The 25,610-nt window shown below is 36.6% G+C and overlaps 1 protein-coding gene across 2 annotated transcripts in view; it reads right to left on the bottom strand.

Annotated features, from left to right (window-relative positions):
* Positions 1–25,077, bottom strand: part of ptp4a3b (protein tyrosine phosphatase 4A3b) — a 39,765-nt gene extending 14,688 nt beyond the window's left edge. The window contains exons 1-3 of one of the 2 annotated variants that reach the window (XM_056475160.1): positions 25,000–25,077; positions 1,441–1,976; positions 1,189–1,281 (exon numbers count right to left, since the gene is read on the bottom strand). In XM_056475160.1, the coding sequence (XP_056331135.1) occupies positions 1,189–1,281; positions 1,441–1,545 (198 nt within the window). In that variant the 5' untranslated portion in view covers positions 1,546–1,976; positions 25,000–25,077. Of the gene's footprint in view, positions 1–1,188; positions 1,282–1,440; positions 1,977–2,656; positions 2,816–24,999 lie in introns of those variants that run through there. The other variant, XM_056475159.1, reaches the window with a different exon arrangement.
* Positions 25,078–25,610: the final 533 nt, after the last annotated feature.

The raw sequence follows: 25,610 nt of genomic DNA, 5'->3' as shown, positions 1-25,610 counted from the left end.
AGCAAATAAATATTAAAAAATAAAAACTTGAAATGAATTCTACATTTGCTTTTGTTAAAACTGCAATTTTATGTTTAACAATAATAATAATAATAATAATAATAATAATAATAATAATAATGTTGAGTCAAATAAGACAAAATAGAATGTATCCGAACAATAATTGGGAAAAAGCATTGGGATCAAAATGTCAGCAACATTGAGAAAAGTATAAACACTAAAAAGGATTAGCAATTTTCTTAATGTCACTCATTATCCTTGTCGGTGTTTTCAAACTAGCAAAACATTTTATGGACAGCAAAATTAAAAAAAAAAATTATTAAAAAAAAAAACTATTTATAGGAGTTGCACTGACTAGACAACTTTAATGCTCGGTCATGATGCTTTTTGATTGACGAAGACTAGTCGCACTGCGCAGATCACGTGGTTTTCTAATCTGCATCTGTGCAGGACTCTGTCAGAGTCGGCTTATAACCTTTATCTTTCGTGTGTTATGTTGTTATGAAATAACTTGCCATGAATTGAGGATGGTGTCATGGTGGCACAGTGGGTAGCACGATCGCCTATCGCTGATTCGAGTCCCGAGTTTGCATGTTCTCCCTGTGTTGGCGTGGGTTTCCTACGGGTGGTTTTCCCGGACATGCGGTATAGGTGAATTGAACAAGCTAAATTGGCCGTAGTGTATGTGTGAGAATGCAAGCGTGTATGGGTGTTTCCCAGTATTGGGTTGTGGCTGGAAGGGCATCCGCGGCGTAAAACATATGCTGGATAAGTTGGCGGTTCATTCCGCGGTGGTGGCCCCTGATAAATAAAGAAACTAAGCCGAAAAGAAAATGAATGAACGAATGAATTGATGTTCAATGTACTGTAGTGCAAAATGCATACATCGTCAGGACAAACACATTGTCTTTGCAACTTGTTATGAGCTGTCAAACAGCATGTGTATATGTATTTTCTGAAAATAAATCCGAAATTGTGGCATGTTGCAAAATATTTGCGTCTTGTATATTATCGATGACGTCACCACATATATATATATATATATATATATATATATATATATATATATATATATATATATATATATATATCTTGATTGAAGATTGATTGAAGATATACACACATACATGTATATATACACTTTACAGTTGACACTTATTTACAGTATGACAGAGAAATGCATCTCACCATGACTGTAATTCCATCCTTCTCCAGCGGTGTTTTATCATAGGTGATTTCACACACACGCACCACTGTTGTCGCATCATACCTTTTCAGATCCTGAGGAAACAAGATTGCACAAGTTTGAGTGACAAAAAGTGCATTAAGGCTTTTGTGTAAAAGTTTTAAAGTGTTCTTGGTTGCTGTTCAAATCACAGTATCTACATTTCAAGCAGTACGTCTATAATTACTGTTGCTCATGCCTGCCTGATCTCTCACCTCAATGAAGGTGTCTAATGTTTGATTGGTTGGGTTGTGCATAATAAGGAAGCGCATGCTGTTGTAGCAGAGCTCGACAGGGTCCGGACGGTTCATCCAGGCCATACCGGAGGTCCTTCTACTCAACAGACACTCAGTCCAGGATCCTCAACAGCTCCACTCACAGTACCACACTACAACAGGTGCAGTATATCACAGTGAAGGTGTCAGGAATTTGCAGGATCCTCTGCGATAAATCACTACTAATCAGTATATAAAAGTAAAAGCTGCCTTTCTGGGAAGGCCACAAAAGTCTTTCTTTTCCTTTTGGTAGGGATACTCTGCCGGGCAACTGGGTAGGTGGAACAGTGTCCGGTAGCAAATTACCAGCTGCAGCGATGCCAATTAACCCATTTGGTGAGAGCTGTTCCTCCGGACATTCAGGGGTAGATCGTGGGCGTCTCCACCCGTGATCAAGCTGTGTGATGTTGGGCGTGGCAGTAATCACCGCTGCCCTGCCGGAACTCCATTAACAGACAAGAGGCTGGAGGAGAAATCTGAAAGGAAACAGGACAGAAAGGAAAATTACTAAACATATTCAGTAATAAGTTCTTTGGTATTTTGAAATAATCGTATTAATCAAAGCCGCAAAAATACTTTAAAATAAAAAAAATCCAAAAAAAAAAAAAAAAAAAATCTATTAATTAAAGCAAAAGAAATGTACGTCCAAGATTGTAAAATAATACAAAAATTTTCTTTAATCTTCAACTAAGACGATGGTAAATATTTCAGACAAAACTAAAGTTATAAAACTTATAAAGTAATTCACACCACAATTTTACCATTAAATAAAGCAAACTACAATTATGGTGCAGGATTAAAAAAATAAAGGCAAATTTCTTAAATCACAGAATATGACGATATTCAATGAAAAAACAATAAAGAAATCATCATTTGTTAACAATTTTGGCATTAAATATCATCAATTAGAAAAAAAATAGGAATAACATCACACAGAAAACACTCAAGATAACATACAACAAACAGAATTCAACTGTTGGTCCAACTTCTCAAACAAAGCTTAAACAGAACTTTAACAAAGACGAAACAACCATTAAAACTTCACACACACACACAAAAGAATTAAAAGTGAACAGTTTTTTACACGCATGACAAAATCACGTGGAACGGTTGTTTCAGATCTTCATCATGACTAGCGAGAGTCGTCGCCTCTTACCTTAGTGACAGGATCTGCTTGAGATTAAGCCCAGGACTCTGCTGGGAAGAGTGGAGAATGAACGGTTGCTATCCGTAATAACTGTCTCTGCTCTAAACCAGTCGCGACTGCCTTGGCTTGCCATATGACAGTGACAGCACACTCCGGTAATGTCACAAACAAACACACTCGTAATGCTCTTAGGAGTGGACAGACCAGTCCACCCCCCCACCCCCCTCTTTCTCTCTATCCCAACATAAAAATAGCACAGCCAATGAACCTAATAGGTATCACCACGTACGCACATGTCTGTTTATGTTTTTAAAAGCTGGCTGAGATATAATACACACTTCGTTCTCTGCTGCAACAACAACCTAAAAAGACACTTGATTTATGAGCTAAGAGTTTTTCAATTGTTTTCAGTGATCTGTACATATAAATATTTTTAAACACAATAGTATAATCAGAAATTATAAATAAGGATAGCTCGCCCAAAATGACAATTCAGTCATTAATCATTTGCCTTCTTTTTTTCAAACCAATATTGCTTTTTTCTACAGTGGAACACACATAATAAAAGCAAATGAGGGCCAAAGTTGTTCGGACACCAGTATTCTTCAAAAGATTAATGTAAACCCATGACATGAAGGTGAGTAAATGATGACAGATCTCTTATTTTTAAGTGAACTGTCCCTTTCGATACATTGATGAACTAGTTTTCATAATTGAACAGTAATTCACATGTTTTGAGTACTCTCATTAGAGATTTCCCAAACACTCCTGATATTGTAGCTGTGGATGAAGTATTGAAAAACATCCTGATTGTGGAAGTAGGCTGCTGGTTTGACACAAACATGGATTTGTGCTATTCAGAAAAAATGCTAAAATATCTATATTTTTAAAATGCTTATAACTCCTAAACTCTTTATAGCTCCTAAACTCTGGATTAGCCTTCCTGATAACGTCCGAGGCTCAGACACACTCTCCCAATTCAAAACTAGATTAAAGAACTATCTGTTTAGTAAAGCATACACTCAGTGCACCACTTAGCGGGCTTCCACACAGGTTCTGCATCTTGTTTCTATACACTATGAACAGCAGCTACGCTAATTATTCTTTATTCTCCATTTCCACCTGGGGATACTCTTCCCGAGGCCCTCAGACTATGCAGAATCACTGATTCAATCCAAGACCAACGACGAGATGATCCCAAGGTTTCCAAATCCTGGACCAGGCCGTATCCTGAGCAGCTACTGTGGTGGTCATGGAGGAGTGGAGAACATGAGACTGATTCCTGTGACGCTCCAGACAGACGAGTCTTCGCTTAGGCCAGCTTCCAGCCTCCGCCGCTGAGACTGCAGCTCTGCACAAGACGTTTGGCCAGCGGAGAAATTAAAATGGTCGTGCCCAACTGAGCCTGGTTTCTCTCAAGGTTTTTTTCTTCACTTTCGCCAATTAGTGAAGTTTTTTTCCCTCTCCGCTGTCGCCACTAGCTTAAACCACACTGAACTGAGCTTAGCTGAACTTAAACACTACACTGTTCCAATTTACTATGACCTTTTATGTGAAGCTGCTTTGACACAATCTACATTGTAAAAGCGCTATACAAATAAAGGTGAATTGAATTGAAAATATCAACCGTTAGCAAATGCTCTGAAACTGTTAGGCTACAACACAAAGCTAGTTGTTTTAATTTATGCTTTAAGCCTATAGGACACAAACTGTGTGTGAGAGGATTACAAATTGCTCTAAAAACTCTAAACAAATTGCCAAATACTGCTCTGTGTCTGCACTAATACGCAGTCTGCATGTTTGAAAAAGACAATGTCATCTCTATCCTTAATTTGCAGATATCTCTTTATGTATTTATTATTTATTCATAACTCTGTGCAGAGGTGATTTGAGTGTTTTAATATTGTCATTTAAAAGATATTCAATGATTGTATGTATTTGCACATTGATTGTACTGTGAAAGATAGAGGGCTCTTTCTGATTATTTAGATGCTGTGTTACTTTAATTAGTAGTAGTCATTCCAAATAAAATAATCAAATGTATGCATGTACTCATAATTCTTTTACAAATCTGAGAAGCCAATCATATTCTATTGCACATCATTTACTAGAGTTTGACCAAAAAAGTCTTTTTGAAATATAAATTATTTTTTAAATTGTTAATGATTCACTCATACTTATTTCATTAATAGTTAAATCAAGATTTTTTTAACAAAATATGCCCACTTTATTTCACTCCTACATGTAAGAATTGTATAAATGTCATTTTAAAAATGTAAAATGTTTAATTGTACAAGTTTCAGGAGTTCAATTAATTTCAGGAGCCAATTAGACAAGCTTTTTACTAAAAATGCTTATTACTAAAACATAACCATTAAAATGATTTACCAAAGAAAATTACCAGAAAAAAAATTAAATAAAAACATAGTGTTTAATAGGACTGATTTTTTTGTATAATGGTTTGTATTTAAAATAATAATAATAATAAATTAATTAAATACATTTTTGAAAAAAATTTAAAAATATATATAAAATTTTTGATCAAGAGAAGAAAGAAAACCACAGTTTAGCAGCAGGTTATCATTTTCATACATACACCACATAAATAAAGTTATGTACGATTTAACCCAGATAAGAGAACAGACAGGCCACAGACAGCCACCTCTTTAGTTGCCCTGCCACTCCTGTTGAAGACTTAGCACATCTTGAGCTAAATCCTTTTAGATAAATCTGGAAGGTTGGATAGGTCTCCCTGCTCACTAGTGCAGTGTGTTTTCAGGTTGGCTGTGAGATAAATAAACACAGTCTGGCTCATGAATGTACATTAATCCAGACTGTTGTCTCCTATATTTGAAATTTGCTTTTAAATGTTAAAAAAGCCACCAATTTTCACGTGTCTAGCTAAAATAAAGTGAAAGAGACCAAACACGAGGCCCGAAATAAAACAATGAATAAATAAATACCAGCTTAACCTTTTAAAGAATGACCTGAATGGCAGCCCTGGCATTCATGAGACAGTTCCCAACAAACTGACTGATCAACAAGGCTTGTTTGTAAACAGGTTTACACAATGGCCACCCGGCAAAAGGTTCTTCCGAGAAGCCTTCGCTTGGCTTCTAAAAGGCCAATTATCTGAAGGATTAAATGAAAATGACATCATCAATGGAAAGTGTTCCAAGTGATCAAACAACAAACCCAAAACATGACTCATAGCAGAAAGTGAAGTCCGGAAAAAAACTTCCGGATAACTTAGAAGGCCATTCAACATCATTCATATACTTATTCTCGACATATAAAATGATTTATTCTGAAATTTAAATGATCAGAAATCATTATTAATTATGAAATTAAACATATTAGTGATTCTGGAAGTATTCTGGAATTCATCATCAAAATTGAAAGCTACGACTGTTTACTTCATCTGACAGAAGAAAATCCTATACAGCGAGTGTGGCTTGAAGGTCAATAAATTATGGGCTTAATTCTAAATTGTGGGTAAACTATGGCTTTAATTTAGCTAAATTTATAAGCTAGATCTAATAGCTAAAAGTAAAAAAAAATTGAAGTTTAGGAATTAGGAGTAATTGATAAAAGTGCTTTTTTTTTTTATGAATGGGCTTGCTACCACAGAGGAACTTAGCGGGACCAGCACTGATCGCATTAAAAAAAAAAGAGGGTCTGAGACAGAATTGATGATAAGGAGCTCAACAGTGAACAACCTGGAACTCTCTGACTCTAGAATAGTCCACCAATTGTTTACCCAGCAAACTGTTCTTAACCTGAACTAAACGGGTATTATCAAACATCTTAAGTGTTCCGACACTCTGAGCCAATCATTTACTTAAAACAAACCAGGTCCTCAAATGCTCCGAATTATGAAAGTGAAAGTGAAAAGTGCCCTTAGGTCCCATTTAGACCTGAAATTAAATTATTAGTTCATCCAAAAATGTTAATTGCCATTAACTACTCACCCTCATGTCATTCCAATCCCCTGAAACCTTAGTTCATCTTTGGAACAAAAATATTTTAGATGAAATCCAAAAGTCTAAAATCCTCCAGAAACATAAGCATAAGACCATAAAGTCCAAAGTCCAGAAAAAGAACCCAAAAAAGTCAAAACATTTAATGTAACTTCACTTGTTCAATCATATGAAGGCACAAACACTTATGTGGTGAAAACCTATAGTAAAAGTGCACTTTAATATGACGTGGAAGACATTGGCTAACAAAGTTGATTTTACAGGGTTTTTGCCTCACAAGTGTTCTTGAAGCTTCGTATGATGACAGTTGATTCACAGAAGCTGCTCTGTGTATTATTTTTGTTGTCTCCTTGTATAGTATACATAAATTATGAATATAAAGATCACGAAAAAACAACCCACACACTCATAGGCCCCTTAGGTAGTGGAAAGTGGATAAAAGAGTTTGGTAAAAACACAAGGTGTAAACAGGAATGAAATTTCTTACTATATTTGTAATCCAAATGACCAAAATGCATGTTTATATAGGACCTCAAATAAGTCCAGTGCTTTGCACAGGTTTGAAACATACTTACGGTGGTGGTTGGATTGAGACACTTCTTTTACCCACAGCACATAAATAGTTAACTGTATGCGACAAATAAAACATAATTAGATTTTAAACACAATTTTTATTATTACATGTTTTAAACTTTTTTTTTAATAAAATAAAAAAAAATTTAAATTAAGACTTGAAATTAATTTTAAAAATCCACTATTTCTCTTTTATGCTATTCAGGAGCCATGTGCACCCTCTGACAGGTTAAATCTGCTTCTCTCTATCTCTCGTTCAAGTTCAGGTTGCTTTATTGGCATGTAATTTTGTACAGTATTGCCAAAGCATTTTAGATGTATAAAATATGTAATGTATTGTCCATCAATTTAATAAACTCTACAGCAAATGAGAAATAAATGACAGAAAAAAAAAGGAATAAAAACACAGACGATATCTCTAAAAAAAACTATAATAATTACAAGAATAAAACGTGTAGATTATTTAAATAAGACAAATGAGTTGATTACCCATTTCTAATGATGTTTCTCAATTTAGATGTAATCTTGTCCTCTCAGATTAAAGAAAGAATTACTTATTTAATCTCTCTCTCTCACGGCTGCATGCATAAAATTGACAGCTTGGAAGATGAAAGCAAAACCAAATCTTGGCTGGATGCTACAAGTTGTGGGTGTCTGGGCCTGCAGAGTGGGCCTGCAGAGCACGTGAGTGTTGACAGTTATCATGCGCAAAGAATGAACAGTATGAAAAAGATAGAGAAGATTGTGTATTAAATCGCTTGCGGATGTTTGTTTCTATTGAGTGGATACAAATAAAGTGTGAAAGAATGAAAATTATAATAAAAAAGTGTTACTAAATATACTTGGGCGCCATTAAGATACCTGGGTGGCCCACCCAAGTAAATCTATCTGTGGGAAGCACTGTAGTCCTAGAATTTTCACGTACCTATGTAACTGAGGTCAACGTTTAATGAAGGTGTGATATTTTACAATCCACCCCTGTCCCACTAAACTGTGCTTAAGTGAATCCAGCACAAGGGCTATCCTATCATGCTCTTTTAATGCCAACGGGCATCAAATGCCACACTGGCAGCATCAACACTCTTTCTAGATCTTGCCCCGGCAACCAACTTGAATCTTTTTTTATCATAAATTCTATGTACAAGATCAAGTATTTACATAAAATTACCAAAGAGATTAACACTGCCAAACCTGCATTTATTTGTTTGGAAAGAAAAGAGGAAATGCTCAAAGTATTTTGAATGAATGTCAGTTTATAGAGCACAAAAGGCGTTAGTTCCATGAACAAGTCTGCAGGTGTATTTAACGGGTGAGAGTGCATGGAAGACTGGGCTGGCTTTTTTCTGCCTTGGTTCTGCACTTGACTGAAAAGGAGCTGCAGGGCACCAAGACTCTCCTGGCCACCTGTGTTCTAAATATACCTCTGCCAGCTGTCACCTAATAAATTTAGCCAGATTTGAAATTAAGTTCAGGAGTTAAAGATAACAGGGACTTATTTTAAAACACAAGCACCCTCCCAACTATGTGCTATACACAAAGGTCTGACCTTCTTATGAGTGAACAAAATAATTAGCTGGAAGAAAATAATTAATCAAATGCACATTTCCTTGACTTGTAACTTCATAAGGTTTGACGTCTGGGCACAGATAACCGAAGGGCTGAGATGCCCTGTGTGTCAACTAGAATTTAAATGACTTCTGACATTTTGAAGTTGATCTCCTCATGACGCTGCGACAAAAATGTCAACATCTGGGATAACTTTATTTTGAAGGTGCCTTTTACTATTCTATTGGCATATCAATTACCAGTAAATAGAGTAGTAGACTGTCTGCCTAATACATCTTCACTCTCTATTTTGATGATCCTTCAAAATGCTGCCCTCACATGCCATCCAAATTATTGTACATGTTTCCTAGTATGCAATTTGACATGGGTGGCCTCTCAAGGCATAATTATAATTTTGATACCAAGTTTCAGCATTGGGAAAGCCATAAACTTTAAGGGGAGAATGATTGCTACTATTTATTAGTTTTCCCCAAACTATGTTTTATTATTAAAGTATATTTATAATTGAATAACCATTTGAAGCACATTATGTGTTTTATTAATCATGCAATCAGCACATATTTGACCAACATTCCAGAATCATCAGCAAGATAAAGGCAAAGTTTTTATATTGTTGTCAACAAATGACCTGCTTCTAAATTAATAAACATGTACATACACTTGTCAATTTGTATATTTGCATTCACTATTTACTTCTATTTTGTAAAATATATTTATTATCTGTTTTTTGTCCTGTCTCTGTAATTCTGTTGCACTGTAGAAGCTCTGTCACGAAAACAAATTCCTCGTATGTGTGAACATACCTGGCAATAAAGCTCTTTCTGATTCTGATTCTTTACTCAAAGTTAAAAGTGGAGTTTGGAGCAACACTAATTCATTCCAAGCTTTATTATTTGACAATTAGTTGCAACCTTGGTTGTGGTGAGCAGAAAGCCTAAGGGGACCCATCAAAAAGTGTAATCAACATCTATGTCTTAATCTATAACATCCAATGACAAAATAGTGGCAAAATCTGACCTTTGCAATGCTTTTTCAGACTCTGTCTTTTATGTTTGACAACAAGAAAAAGTCAGAGAAGGACTTGTAAGCAGTTGCTTCCAAGTTGTCCTTAGGGCAGAGGAGATTTGAGAATTTAAAGCCAAAATGTGCCTTTAACCTGGTCACTCACTTGATACAAAAAGTTCAGCCAAAACACAATTCATAACTGCCATTAAGTCCTGTCTTTCTGTCCTCAATATCTACAAGAATGTTTGTTCGCAAAAAAACATTTAAGCTATTTTGCATAATTCATTTGCCAGACATTTTTATTCAAAGCAGTGCATTCAAGATACGTATTCAAAGTGTTACTTCTCATTTACCTTGGCTAGCATCATGCTTTGCCAACTGAGATAATATGAACACCTAGTTTGAACCATAATGTACTTGTTTTTAAAACCACAGGTTGTTTAACAAGTGACAATTATTACAAAACAAAAATGCATGCTGATAAGATAATGACACTAAACTGGCAAGACAAGGGCTGGTTCATTTTCTTATATGAAAAAGCGTTCATGATAAGCTTCTTTGAACATGCAAAATTACTTCACAGAATCTGCAAAGTAATGTAACATTCCCACAACACTCAGAAACAAGCATATTCAAAGTATGTATTCTTTGAGACACATGGTCAATATGATAAATCCTCTTTATCTGCACATTTGCAGTTCAGAGTTTACCAAACTTGAAAGTTTGCAAGCAAATACTTCTTTATAAGGAACTTCTTAAATTAGATATATTTTTGATCTGGCTATTTTCTCTTCACTCTATCGCTGATGTGTACTAAACACATGCCCACATATGCAGCACTGTATGTTAATGCGCTGTGCAATTTGTTTCCAGGCATAAGATATGCATAAGGAAGCACTTAATGGGCAAAATGCATACCACATAGATAAAACTCAATGCTTTGATTTTTAAGACAATGTTAACATGTGGCATTAGCACAACCACATAGAAAGCTGGATGTAAAACTCAATTACAGAATTTCCAGATGAAGGAAAACATATATAGCAACAAAATCATTATTTAAAAATAATTAAAACTAAATTAGGAATCACATTAAGAGAAATGGGTTTCATACTAAAACAAAGAATATCATCAGACAGAAATGGGTTTAGTCACAAACGAAAAAAATGGGGTGTTTCCATCTTTGGTGGTTTGTAAAGAACTTGGGAAAAAAAAAAACATTCTTTCATCTCTCAGACACTTTAACCGACACTTGCACCAGTTTTGCACATTTGCACCAGACACATTCTTACAATCCCTCCATATCTATAGAAAAACACTGCATTTATGAAGAGTGCTTCACACAGGTGAGTGGGCTTGACAACTCTCTATCCTAAAAAAAAAAAAAAAAAAAAAAAAACACTCCCCCCCTCCGTACTAACACTTAATTCTTTCTTTCTCTGAGCACTAACAGTTGCTTTGTATAATTATCACATCTTGTGTGTATGGCCTCTTCTTGTTGAATTGCTGATTAATTAACTGTGAATGTAGAGGGAATTCCTGATTTCATCTTCACAATGCATTTGAACTTCACAAGGCTCAATTAGTTTGCATGTCCAGATAAGCATCGAAACATATGCTGAATTTCTGTTGAGATTTTCAATAAGGCGTCTCTTAAACCTTTAACGACTTTACAACATTTTGCAGAAACTAAGTCATGATCATTTAAACATTGCAATGAATTAAGACATCCAAAAGGAATTTGGTTTTGCGGACTGCAAAAGTTTTGTTTATATATTGTGTTTATTCGCTATAGCGACATGCGTGTGTAGTCACGAGTTCTGGGGTTTATCCTTATCCCTTCTGACCTGCAGGACCCAGTGTCCCTCATATCAGAAGAGAGATATGAGCAGTGCAGTAATCCTTATAAGAACTGAGATCATCATCTCCTTTCCAGTCACATGACAATCTCATACTCAAATCAGATCATTCCAAGCAAGTTCTGAAACAGGTCAATTCTCCAAAGACAAAAGCCTGGATATGTCCTAAAGTATGCATCAAATACATTAAGTTTAGAAGTCTTCTAAATTGACTCAGCCATAAATGGGGCCATGCAAACAACATACAACATTCATTTAAACCAGTGTTTCTCAACCACGTTCCTGGAGAACCACCAGCTCTCCTTAACCAAACACACCTGATTCAGATCATCAGCTCATTAGCAGAGATTGAAAGACCTGTAATGAGTATGACAGACAAAGAAGAGATCCAAAACATGCAGCGTTGGTGGTCCTTCAGGAACGTGGTTGAGAAACACTGATTTAAACCATTCCTTCGAGGCTTGGTGCAATAGTTGGCTTTGATGCCGTTACCGGTGTTCAGCCTCAGCACAAGCTGTACCCATTAGCTGTTGTATATCCCCAGCACCTGCTTTCAGATGGAGAAGCATGTATTACACAAAGCCACGATTCACTGACAAGCTACGGAGACAATTTAATCGGCGTGATTCTGAAATCAAAGATCTGAAACACCAGAAAGCATGTAAAAATGTAATACTCCAAACTCCCTTCATAACTTCAGTTGAATGTCTAAAATAAAGCCTTCTGTGAGATGATTCTGTAGATGTGTGATTATTAGTCACATTAAATCACTAAGCTACGGGTCATTAGGTCCCACGCAAGATAGTCACTGAACATCTCTCAGGCCTAATTTTTTTTAGGCGTGTCCCATACCATAGGCTAATGTCTTCTAGCAAAGACAACAGTCATCTTTTTGTAATTCTTAGTTGTCGTTTCATGCTTCACAGCCTCAACAGATCGTATAATTAAAGTTGTGCACATTAGAGGCACAATACTGCATAGATGGATGTTTTAAATCCCACAAATAGAACAAGGAGCTCAGCATATTAGAACAAGAGGAGCTCATGGTTAACTAGTCCATGAGAAAAGCGGCATCAAACAGACACACATGCGGAAAGGACTATGGGCTGTTCTGCATCATTCCCATCAAGCCTTTGAGGAGGTCTAGTGAATTCAGAAACATCTGAAGGGTGTTTCCAGCTGTGCAGCTCATGGTGGTTAGCAAATTGTGCAGGACACAGATTTCATTGAGCCAAATCCACTGCATCTCACCTTCCTCTTAGCTTTTCTTTAATTTCTTGTGCATGTGAGTACATGGGAGTTCAAAGGGAGGGCGGGGGGTAGACAGATGCTGTACGTGCATGTTGGTGAGGCTCTATGGTCAGCATCTATCGAAACTCGACTCTCTTTTCCAGCTGGCAGACCACATTTAAGCAAAAGTCTCCAAGCCTGGTGGTTAACACATAGGTATTCACATAAGTGTATAAATGCTACATGTATTCTGATAAATGAAATGATAATGCACTGTGACTTTTACAACAGAACCTGCCATGAAACAAAAAAGTACCCTTGAGTGAGGTCTCATAATACACTAACTTTAACATTTTTAATGAGAGATTTGTTTAGACTGGTATGGCAGACAGGTGTTTTTGGTATACAAATGATTAGGCAGCATGCAAAACATCCCAGCATGTGCGGTATCCGATTAGTGGAGTTCAAAGCATGTAAACACTTGTAATGGAAGACCCTTTAATGGCATGCTGCCTTGGAATTTCTTTGTCCGGATTCTAAACGTAAACTGTAGCTGTAAGTCAAGGGAACTACAAAGTTTCAAAGAAAAAAAAATGTCACAATATTTTTCTCTTTCATTTTTAATCATCAAAAAAAAAAGATATGTTGTTTTTTTTCATTGTATGAAAGCTTCCATGTATTTTAAAACTTCTTAATTTAATGAAATAATTGATTATGGGGGAAAAAAAACAAGATGGAATTTGGGGAAATTTGTTTCTTTTGCATTTTCTAAGAGGTTTTAATAGCTGAAACTAAAGATTTTTAATTTCAGAGACACTGACAGCCCAAAACAGTCACACACTTGCCTTGGAGATGAGGACCATCCTTATTTTTGAGCCCTGCCACATCTACCTATACTGAAACCAGCAATAGCCACGTTGAACATCCTACCAAACAGCACTCTTTTGGTACACCTGCCAATCACTGTATGTCTCTTGGAAGTCACAGCTCTCATAGACTCTCCAAAGAATGATAGAAATAACTTTTATCTTCCAGATGGGTCTTAACAAGCCCCTTTGGGTGTGCCTTTAAGAACATGTCCTACTTCTTGAAGCCCATCTCCTTCTGAGAGGCAAGAGTTCAGTGACAAGCCCATCTGTCTACTGCCACTCAGCCTGTACTGAAACATTTCACACCATCGCTCATTACTCTAGACTTGCGTGAAAGACACCAGACCCGCCTGAGATAGTCTCACATTTGTGGCCAATAGAGGCAGATCAAGCTCACACACCAAAAGGTCAGAAACTAGTTGACTCCCTGATAGTGATATCAAGATATGTTGCACGTAAACACCAAGAATCTGACTTGTGTATAAAGATGTCATCTTAAATCAGTCATAACATGATGCTTATTATTAGGAACACGCCACTTTTTTTGAAAATAAGCTAATTTAAAGTATAATTACTATTTTTCCCCCCATTCAGCCTATCTCAGGGTCTTGGGCCAGCACTTTTAGCTTAGCTCATTAAATCTGATTTGAGCATTAGCATCTTGCTCAAAAATGACCAAAAAAGTGTATTAAGTGCTGACTTCTAGACTGTTGACTAATTTGGCATCGTACGATGTCTAATATGAAACATTGCAATGGACGATGGCATCGTCGTGAATTAATTATTTATGATTAATTAATGAATTCATAGCAAATTAATTATTTGTAGCCTACCGTTTCAACTACCTGACCCAAATGGTCTTTGTTTTACCCATAACCAAAGTATAAAAAATAAAGTTACACACAAATTACCACCTGACAATCACTTTTTCCACGGGACTCTCGCATGAATAGGCAGAGTAATCTGTGCCGTTACAATGGCGTCGACAAACATGGTGGGTAAAAAGGTGCACAACCAACAGGAATCAACCAACAGTATCTGAGGTTTTCGCTAAAATTACTAAGTACAAGCGTGAAAGCGAAAGATTGAAGCAGTGTACTGACACGCTGACTGCCTGAACCCATTGTCTTGTGCGCATGAGTGTTTGTGTGTGTCTGTGTGTGGTCACGAGATGAGCGTTTTCAGTGGTAGTGTGGGAGGAGGGCTGTTCAGAAATGCTAGGTGAAACGTCAAAGTGCATGTGGATCGTTTTAAAAACTAAGACCTATTAGTGTAAACGGGATCTAAGCGTGTATTTTTCGTGAGCGGATTTGCAACAGGGTGGAGGATCTGTCGGCCCAACCCTACTAGGAACTACTCTTTTTGGCATTGTAATCAAGGAACTTTGATGCCGTACAATGGCTGCAGCAGAAGCAATGTTATTATGTGGCATCTGAAAATAATGCCTAGCTAGATAAACTCCAACGCAACCATCTACTTGCAAAGGAAGCGTGTGTCGATCATGCTGCATAATACCATAGACGCAAATTTGGATTTACAAACAGATTCATAGTCTTTTCTTGACAGACTGAACTACACTAGTTGAGCTACATACAAAAGTCATTCCTTTAAAGGTCCCGTGAGGTGCTGTGAAATGTGCATTTTTTATTCGATGTTTGATATTAATCTCAATTGAAGATTGAGGGTGGGACATAAGCCCCTTTCACACAGTTATGCTGATAAATATCCAGAAAATTTCCAGAATGACTTTACTGGTAAATTCATAAAAAAGGTGTTTACACAGGTGCGGATATTCCCTAGTTTTTCTGGAAAAGACCATTCACAAATCCATCCCAAAATACTGGTCAATTCTGACATCATTAACCAGAAATGAGCTCTAAATGGCTGCACTTGTTTTTGTAAACATAGAATGGGTCGGGCTTTGGTTGATGGTTTCACTTTTATTTAAAGCTTTAGCATTCATGCAGTTGCTTTGTGAGACATCCAAAGGCAGAAACCGCAGTTAAATGTTTACAAACTTGACTACATTACAAACTCTGTGGATGGATAAGTATTGTGAACAATTTGTATGAAAACATGGAGGAACACTTTCACATGTTGAGATAAACACTATGTGTGTGTGTGTGTGCTGGTTCTCACCGGAGCACTTCTTCATGTGCACACGTCAAGCAACTGAAGCAGAGCTTGAAGGTAAACCAACAGTGGTTTATCATTAGCATTATCTGCGTTATCTGACTAACATCTAGCAGATAAATGTGTCTGGAAAAATGTTCAAAGGCTTTTATTTTCATAAACAGTGCGGATGTGAATGCATATGAAGGTTCGGATTGGCTTAAGTAGACATCTCAGATCAACGCATTCTAGACGTGAACACACTCTTACCGACAATCTTCCTTCTGTGTTCACACAGCGCTGCATTCCGGCAAATTACCGGTAACGTTAACAACTTCTCTTTCCGGAAAATTGCTAGAACAAATTTACCGGTATTTTTAAAAAGAGCGTGTTAACACATACAGACCTTTGCGGAATATTGCTAGTAATGTTCCAGAAAGGTTTGTATGTGTACAAGGGGCTAATGTGTAGCTCCTCCCCTTTCTAAATAACAGCCAATAGTGTTTTGCTTTGTCACCATTCTGCCGGTGAGAGTGGTTGAGCTCAAGCACATCAAATATAAAGTTTCATGATGAAGGGGTGGGGCATGTACTAGAAAGCATTTGATTGGTCACGATTTGATGAGAAACTAAAAAAATGAGGTGACGTGAAAAAGTTGATCTACTTAGGCGGAAGTGACTACAAGCTTTACATGTTTATATCAGTTTTATATCTTCTAAACACAAACTTTGTAACTGTTTTGGAGCACACTAGCTTTTAGATATCCTAAAATAAACACCTAAAATAAATGTAATTTTCATGGGACCTTTAAGAATCAGACTACACAGGTCAAGCTTGATGTTTCTGTTTCATGCAAAAGGAATGGTTTGTAAGAGACTTTACAATAAAGTTTAAATAAACACATATTAAATTACAGAATCTTACACTAAAAACTTCTAAAGATACGAATTCACATCAGGTCTGCATGCATGTATTATTCAGTTGAAATAGAAAAAGTCTAAACAATGTTTCTCTCATGGGTCAACATGGTTCCAGGTCAGTTGTTTTTGGCTATTACTGCATAATCAAATACTTGTTTGGATTTCAGATTGATTTATATCTAAACAGTTCAAATACAAGCACAGGATGACGTAAAAAATGTTTGCTTATTAAAAATCAAATGTCCAACATGCATGCCATGCATATACCCATGAATGCTGCATTTGAAATGAAACTGCAGGGTGGATTCTCAGTCCTCTGGGACATCGCTCATGATGTTGCATCACTTTAAAATCCCCAAACATTTGATAGCTATAGCTTACACTAGAGCTCAGGGACTTCCCGATTGCTCTGTGGACCACTGTTTGTTTTTTTGCGATAGGGTTGCATACCCTGCTCTACAATGAATGCAAATGATGCTTGCAAAGATCTATTCCCACAAAAGAAAGATACGGTTGTAGCAAAACTCTATGGGATCCCCACAGGAAGCATTTCCCTTCATTGTGTGTCTGTACACTGGCCACAAGGAATCCCCCGGGAGAGTTCAAACACCAGCTTGTGCTCTATCTCCCTCTCACTATCCAGTTTGCACTGCTATCTCTCTTTGACTTAACCCTCATGACTTTTTATCTCCCTGTAAGACCCTTTTCCCCTCAGCTATCCCAAACACATGCAGCCACACACAGTCTCCAGATTTCCAGCACATCACCTGAGAAACAGTGGGAGAGTTATTGTGAAATCTTATTAGGAAAGCATTTAGCCCTAGGAAATGAAGCCTTTTGTGTATTAGATAGAGTATACCACATGCTGGTTAGCTAGACCACACGTCTTAATAAACGGGACACACAGCATTATTTCAGAAACAGGTGATCAGAGGAAGATGATACTTTTCTTTCAGACTGATTTGAAATGTTTTCTGTTAATGAAATTTCTGTTGATGAAATTCACCACATATAAATGAATCCTGAAAAAAGCTCAAATTAAGCATAGCATAAATACACCGTTAAATATTATTCTAAATGACTGGTCAACTCTTGTTTTACTTGATCATAAATACATTATAACAACAATATTAAGAAATATGTTTGTTTGTTTTTTTAAAGTAAAACTGACTTTAGAAATCATTACTTCAGTCTTTAATATCTCATTTATTATATTATACATGAGCAATTCCATGCAAATGTCAACCTTGCATGAAAACATTTTCACAAAAATAGAGAAACAGTTTCTATATTTTTTGCGCAAGCATTTTACAGTACTTTAGAAATACTCAAAAATGTCTCTGTCTGTGTTTTCAAACTATTATATTTGATTTTCCAAAGTCACACAAGTGCCAATTTCACATCGGTCACATCCATAACAGAAAAGTGTCAAATCCACAAGGAAGCTTTTCCCTAATAAATGCAAAAATGTCAAATAAAATAAAATCAATAAAATTTTTGTTCTATAGAGAGCAAACATTTTTTCTTTTGATTAGCATTATTTCTTTTAGGTTGTGCAGTTTAATTCACAGAATTTCACCAAAGTATGTTGTATACTGTAAAGTCTTTTTTGTCACATCTATAATGCATGTATATTTTCCTCATTTATACTATTAAAAATGTTTACAGATTAATATTTTTCTGCTCCCATAACTCTGTGGTTAGTTGTTTTGGAAAATATAAACACTATTATTGTATATAACACTAATAAATACACATTTTACTGTAAATGTCACATCTTTAACGCTGGAATTGCTCACATATTACTTAAAGATCTCTAAAAAATCTTTCAAAAGCAGGTCGCACACCAGAAGCGTCGCTCGGCGCAGCGACACGGTGCGCACATGACAGTTTAAAGTATCACACACCAGACGCGCACATTCGCATGATATTTAACATGAAACTAATCAGATGGCGCTCTGTGGCGCAGCAGGAATATGAACAGCGTCCTGAGTCGTGGCTGGGTGCTGCCGACAGCCGCCGACTTGCGGCGCTGGTGCGTGTACCCTGATAGAAACCTATGTTTAGAATTCTGAAATGTATGGCCCTGTGTGGCGCTTCTGGTGTGTGACCGCCTTAAGACTCTCTAAGACTTTAATTTAGTATAAAGAAACATTTCTAATTAAACATTGAAATCAGTAGCTGCACTGCTAATTACTATTTAATTTATACTTGCTGAATTTCTACTACTTGCTACTTTAATTCAACGAAAAACAAAGATCATAGTTGATGCAATTTGTGATGGGTAAGAGCTGCTAAACAGTCTGCTGTGTTGAAAATATCTATGGCCCAACAGCGATAAGTAAAATACACAATACAAGCAGTGAAGTTGTACCAAAAGGAATTAATTTGATAACTCCAATCTGACAGGCATCCTAAAAACTACACACTAAATATATATAGCAAAAAGACCGAAGCCTTGATGAACATCACAATGCAGTTGAAATTGCTTTTGCTGTACTGTTTCTTCATGGTGTCTCGGCAGGAAGATTTGAAGCACAGGCTACAGAGCAAATTGTGTTGACCGAGTTATGTAACATGGAATAACCTAAATATGGTATAACCACTACATGGAAACCTAAATAATGACATGGAGATCATTCAACACATGATGATATCTATATATCCATGCACACTCCTGGGAGTTAAAAATGCAATTAGGATTTACATGCATGTTAATTGGGATTTATTGTGAAAATAATTCATATTAATAATATTATTTATGCCCAAAAGCTCTGAAAAAAGTTGAATCCAACATTGTATCAACAAATAGTCAAACTTGTTTCCCATGAAGCTGTCAGTGTGGTCAACTTCTCAAATTTCTTTTATTTTATTTCTATAATCATATTTTTTCCAGCTACATCATCAAAATGAGAAGATCAAATGGATCTGTATCTAAAGGCAGATTTATACTTCTGCGCACCTCTCAAAAAATGTACCTACACATCGCAACGATGCATAGGGCAAGCTAGGATTAGTCGGCTTGGTAGCTGTGACGAGTGTGGGCGGCTCTGAGAGCTACGAGCCCAATGGAGCACGTGTTTACTAGGGTTGGGTAACGTTTGAGGTTTTTTTTTTTTTCAATAACGGTGCTAAATTGATACTTTTAAAACAATACCGGTGATCATAAAAGCCTACTGCCAGCTAGCATTTTAGAAGTGTTATTAGAGAGCAACACAAACAGCATGCACGACTCAGCACAAGACAGACACCGTGGGTCATGGCGATCACTCGACGCAGAAGTTTAAATCAGCCTTAAGGGCCACTTTACACAAGACGCTAACGTTGATAGATAAAATATTAAATATTGAGACTATTAAGTTTCTTTTCTGAGTAATAAATATATAAGCAAGTTCTAATAATTATCATCATATTAAATGATAAAATCAGAAGAGAAAAAAAAAGGATAAATGTATTATACATAGGCATGGGCCGGTATAAGATTCTGACGGTATGATAACCTTGGACAAAAATATCAAGGTTTTACAGTATCACGATATTGTGGTTACTGCTTTAAAATATATTCTTTTTAAATGTCTGGGTAAAAATTAAAAACTTTTTTCCAATTGAAATCAATATATTCTATTTTTGAAAGATTTATGATATTTTGGAGCAGTAAACATGTCAGGCTATTTAATTCAAATGAATGATTCATTGACTTGTGCTGTCTTCATTTGTTTCAAAAACAGAAATATTTTTTCTGCTGGAGATACTGTTGTCCTTAAAAAAAATTAAATAAAAAAAATCTTACACATACCTTAGGAACAGTATTACAGAAAATTTTGTCGGTTTTAAAACCTTGACTTTTCCATATACCTTGAAAACGTTTATCGCCCCATGCCTAATTATAAAACATGCCTAATTATAAAATAAAACACTGAGGATTTTAACGTAGCCATAATCCATCTCAGGTTGATGAAAACACATCTTATCTTATTACCAGATGTAAACAAGGCATCTGATAACACCAGATGTTCTTACACTGGCATTTAATGAGACCGAGAGCAACCTGATGGAAAAGGGATCACTGAAAACATCTTACTCACACTATAACAAAAGGTTCTTATTACAAATGTGCGCTCAATGCGTGTGCATAATTCTATACACAAGCACCCTTTACTGTATTATGCTTTCTGAACCCAAATAGTGACCTTGAATGCCAGTTTAAGAGAACGGGGACAACTGCTCCACTGGGAATTGCAGCATAACCCTTTATTTGGCAACAGTGCACTTCGAAACCTCCACTACTTTCTCCCCATTTCTGCCTCTATGTATTTCTCGGGCTGCCAGGAACTGCATGCCAGCAACTAGTAAAGTCAGATGAAGCTATTTTGATTGACAGACAAAATTACAGTGGGAGAGTCCTGCGGCTTATTTCTTCTATGAAACCACTACTATTATGTAGCAGGGAGTAACAGGTTTCTAAGGCTCCGGCCCCAAAAGACTTTGTTCTCAGGGAGGAATTCCCAGCAGCAGGCTTTAGTAAATGCATGCTGGGTAAATGTCACATACGCCTGGGGGGCCAACGTTCCTCGATGAAGGAGCTTGCTTTGATTAGACCCACTGCGCTTTGCACTGAATAACACAAGTAACCCTCTAATAAAAAATAAACACAAACTGTAGCATCTGTATTGAAATGGAAAACAAACAGAGGCAAAGGTGGCGCTAAAATAATGGGAAACATACAGAGAAAAAAGTTCAATTGAACAAAACATTACCACCCAAACCATGTTACAATCATTTGTACAGAGATTCCAGCGTTGCTCACATTTTCCTAATAAAAGGGGAGTAACTCACTTGTTGTGGAGGAAGCCACCTCTTGCCCCATGGTGGCAGCTTACGTCATCGGATAAACTTTAGCGTACTGAGCCAAAAGAAACTCTTCCAACATTCCAATCCCCAAGCAGGGTGGGTTGATGACCTACAGCGTGGAGAGCACGGCAGGTAGGAGGAAACCCATCCCAGCCTAAACTCTTCCTGCCTGACTGATTAGAGGTGGGCTTACCCTTCTGGCCTGCACCTATAGGACATGTCTACTGCCACAGAGGGTGTGTATGTTAGGGTCTTTGGTTGCAAAGATGACACAATGTTTGTTTGCTTCAATGAACAGTTGGAGGTAATGGTAGTAGGCATGGGACGATAACCGGTTTCAGGGTTTACCGCGGTTTGGAAAAGTAAAGGTTTTAAAACAGCAAATAATTTTCCCTTATTCCGTTTCTAAAGGTTTTTTATGTGTTGTTAAGAAATTGTGTTTTTGAAACTAATGAAGACAGCAGAAGTCAGTGATTTATTTGAATTATTTAGCCTGACATGTTTACTGTTTGAAATCTTTCCTAAAATAAAATAAATTGTGGTAAATGGGTGAAAGGTTTTTGTATTTTACTAAGACTTTTAAAGAGAACTTATTTTAGAGCAGTAATCAAAATACAATGAAACCATGATATTTTTACCCAAGGTTATCATACCGCCAGAAACTCATAATGATCCATGGCTAAATGGTAGAAAATCAATCCAATACAGAAAAAAATGACTGACCCAAGTACAGGTTTAAAGGATCATGATCATACTGTAGGGGTATTTTTTGACAGTAATTTTAGACTCAAAGGAGCGCTAAAAGCTGAATTTATGTAACACCTGCAGCTAAATACCAATCCAAGGAGTTGACCTTTTCTGCAAATTTCTCGCTTCACTGGAAATGACAGGAGTGTCTTTAACAGAAACTCCCCTTTCTGGAACCAGGACTAAATATATTGTTTCTTTTATTTTTTGGTTCAGACCAAACAGACTGAACGACATTCTTAATCATCTTTCATTTCCCCTTGTTAATTTTAATGTGAGAGTTCTTTCAAAAAAGTGACAATATTTTGAGGGCCTTCATTTAACCATCCTTATGCTGTATGACATTCTTTCTTGTGGTTAAAGAGAGCATATTTTGAGAAAGCCTGAATGTTTTTTGAGATAATACAGTGGACGTGAGTGGTCTCCTTTTGTGTCATAGTATAGTAGTACATATTTTAATCTGCAAAATTGATGCGATATGAAACAATTGTGAAGCTTACATAAAGGCAGTATGCAAAGTAATACCACTATTGAAATAACACACTATGTCAACAACTAAGCTACATGTAGATGAAAATAGAACACTTGAATCACACAAAAGGCCTGTCAAATAATTTTTGCATAACTATGTATAAGATAATATTCATTTAAAAAAGCAAAAAACAACAGCTGTTAAAATCCTCCACCTAAAACAAAGCAGAAATCGTGTTCTCTACAGCCTATCGCCATTTTTTAATCAACTTTTATTTTCACTAGGCATGGGCTGGTATAAGTTTCGGCCGGTATGATAACCTTGGATAAAAATATCACGATATTGTGATTACTGCTCCAAAATAAGTTTTTTAAATGTCTGAGTAAAACACACAACAACTGGAACACAATATACTTTATTTTATTAAAGATTTAAACTATTTTGGAACAATTAACATAAAATAAATAACTTAAATAAATCATTGACTTCTGCTGTCTTCATTAGTTTTAAAACCACAGATTTCTTTACAACACATAAAACACCTTAGATATTCACCTTATTCTTTAAGTACGAGCGGGTGCAGCCATTTGAATCTTTTTGGCTCCAGACTTCTGGTCTCATTCACTACTACTCATTTTAAATTACTCATGTTAAAAGCAGCTCATCATGCTGCTTGAAGTTGCAAATTAATATTTTCTTATTATATTATTCTACTTGGTCTGTTTAGTCATGCAAACACTTGTTTGTAGAGCAAGTAGTTTGACTGTTTTCTGCAGTTTAGTATTCCTATTCATTTCTCCCATATAGGCGACTGAATCCAAAGTTCTAAAACAATCACAAAAATCCACATTGAAGAATAAGGCCAATACCTTAGGAACGGTATGGCAGATCATTTTAGCGGTTTTAAAACCTTGACTTTTCCAAACCGTAGTAAACCTTGAAATCGGTTATTATCTCATGCCTAATCTTCACAAGCCACTATTAAAAAGACAGCTCACAATGGTATTGTTTTCTCTATTTACCCTTATACCGCCTCAAACCTGCATGCTGTTCTGTTCTTTAAACTATTTTTTTTAAAGATGTAATCAGTGTTCAGCAAATGCCCTGTATACATTTAAGTAAGAATTTAAACAAGTTGAAGGCAACAGACAAAAAGCCCCCAAAAAATTCCTACTGTGCCAAAGCCAACAGAACACAAAGGAAAGTTTGAATATCAATAGCCATTACAGATCACATCTCAGCAAGGACAGCTTTATGTCCACTTCTGCTACTAGCATTTATCTGAAGCTCACTTAGCTAGAGTTACGGAGAAGACATGAACTTGAGATAACCTGACACACGAAAGCTCTTTAAAATGGGACTTTATTCCAGAGAACACAACCCGCAAATTAAACAGAACTGAACCATCAGGTTGTTCAAATGACACGAACATAACAGCATTTATGCAAATACTGCGAGCAAAATGTTAAAGTCAGCGCCCATACATGGTCACGGTACCAGACAAAGAGACCACACGCAGACGCGCAGCGAGTTATCACAACTTGTTGCTTTTGATGTGATAGTGAGGTAAAACCAAACCACGGTATCTACTTTAGCTGAATAACATCCTAACTTGAAAGAATTCTTGTACTTTCTCTATGGTTATGCGATGGATGGATGCTGATACGCGTCCAGCTGTGTCCCACACACAAAGCGAGTTGAGTTTCTAACACAACAATAAAAACACACTAACTATCATGCTGTCGCTTATTTATATAAGTAAATATGATTACAAAAGGCTTGCTATAATAGGTGTTGTGTGAAAGAAATACCTCTACATACAGATACATCGTTAGCAACGCGCTAACGCTAACAGCCCCTCAACGCTTTTGTTCTGAAAACGCCGGTAGCCGACGACGACCACTTTCATGACAAATTAACTTTTAGCGTTTGATGTAAAACACCTTTACGCTACGAAATGTGCATTGGTGACTCGTGTCGACAATATATGAAATATATATGAGTAACAGCCCAAAAAACTATATATCGCTCAGCTCGCGCATTCCGCCGTCAAATATACAATTCGCGCGGATTACAACAGTATTCCTAATGTCATAAAGCTATATAACATGTAGTTGTATCTTAGCATATGAGTTATTGGTGGTTTTATTCTTCTTTTTCATACTCACAGATTTGTCAGACTCGCTCCATGTGATTCGGCGTGTATCCGCGCGCGCGCCTGTATGTGCGCGTGTGTATGTGTGTGGCGTACGCAAGCGCGGAGATTCCCTTGTTGCAACCATGGAGACGCAGCGTCACCCAGAGCAGCAGAGAGGGAAAAATAATGTGGGAAAATTACATTAGAATTTAAGTTCTGTATTTTCACTTGAAATAATTAAGGCAATGCACAGCATGTAAATAATATAAACAAATAAAAATTCAATTCACCTTTATTTGTATAGCGCTTTTACAATGTAGATTGTGTCAAAGCAGCTTCACATAGAAGAGCATAGTAAATGGAAACAGTGTAGTTCAGTTTTCGGTGTTTAAGTTAAGTTCAGTTTAGCTCAGTTCAGTGTGGTTAACATTCACTACTCAAGAGTCCAAACACTGAAGAGCAAATCCATACGCATACGCAGGCATATATCCGATACGCAGCAGCACTACAGATCCCGAACCATGCAAGCCAGTGGCGACAGCGATGAGGAAAAAACTTCACTAAATGGCGAAAGTGAATAATTAAAAAACCTCGAGAGAAACCAGGATCAGTTGGGCACCACCATTTCTCCTATATGGCCAA

This window comes from Danio aesculapii, chromosome 16 (genome assembly GCF_903798145.1).
Source record: "Danio aesculapii chromosome 16, fDanAes4.1, whole genome shotgun sequence".
NCBI classification, from domain to species: Eukaryota; Metazoa; Chordata; class Actinopteri; order Cypriniformes; family Danionidae; genus Danio; species Danio aesculapii.
This window is presented reverse-complemented; position numbering and strand designations above follow the sequence as displayed.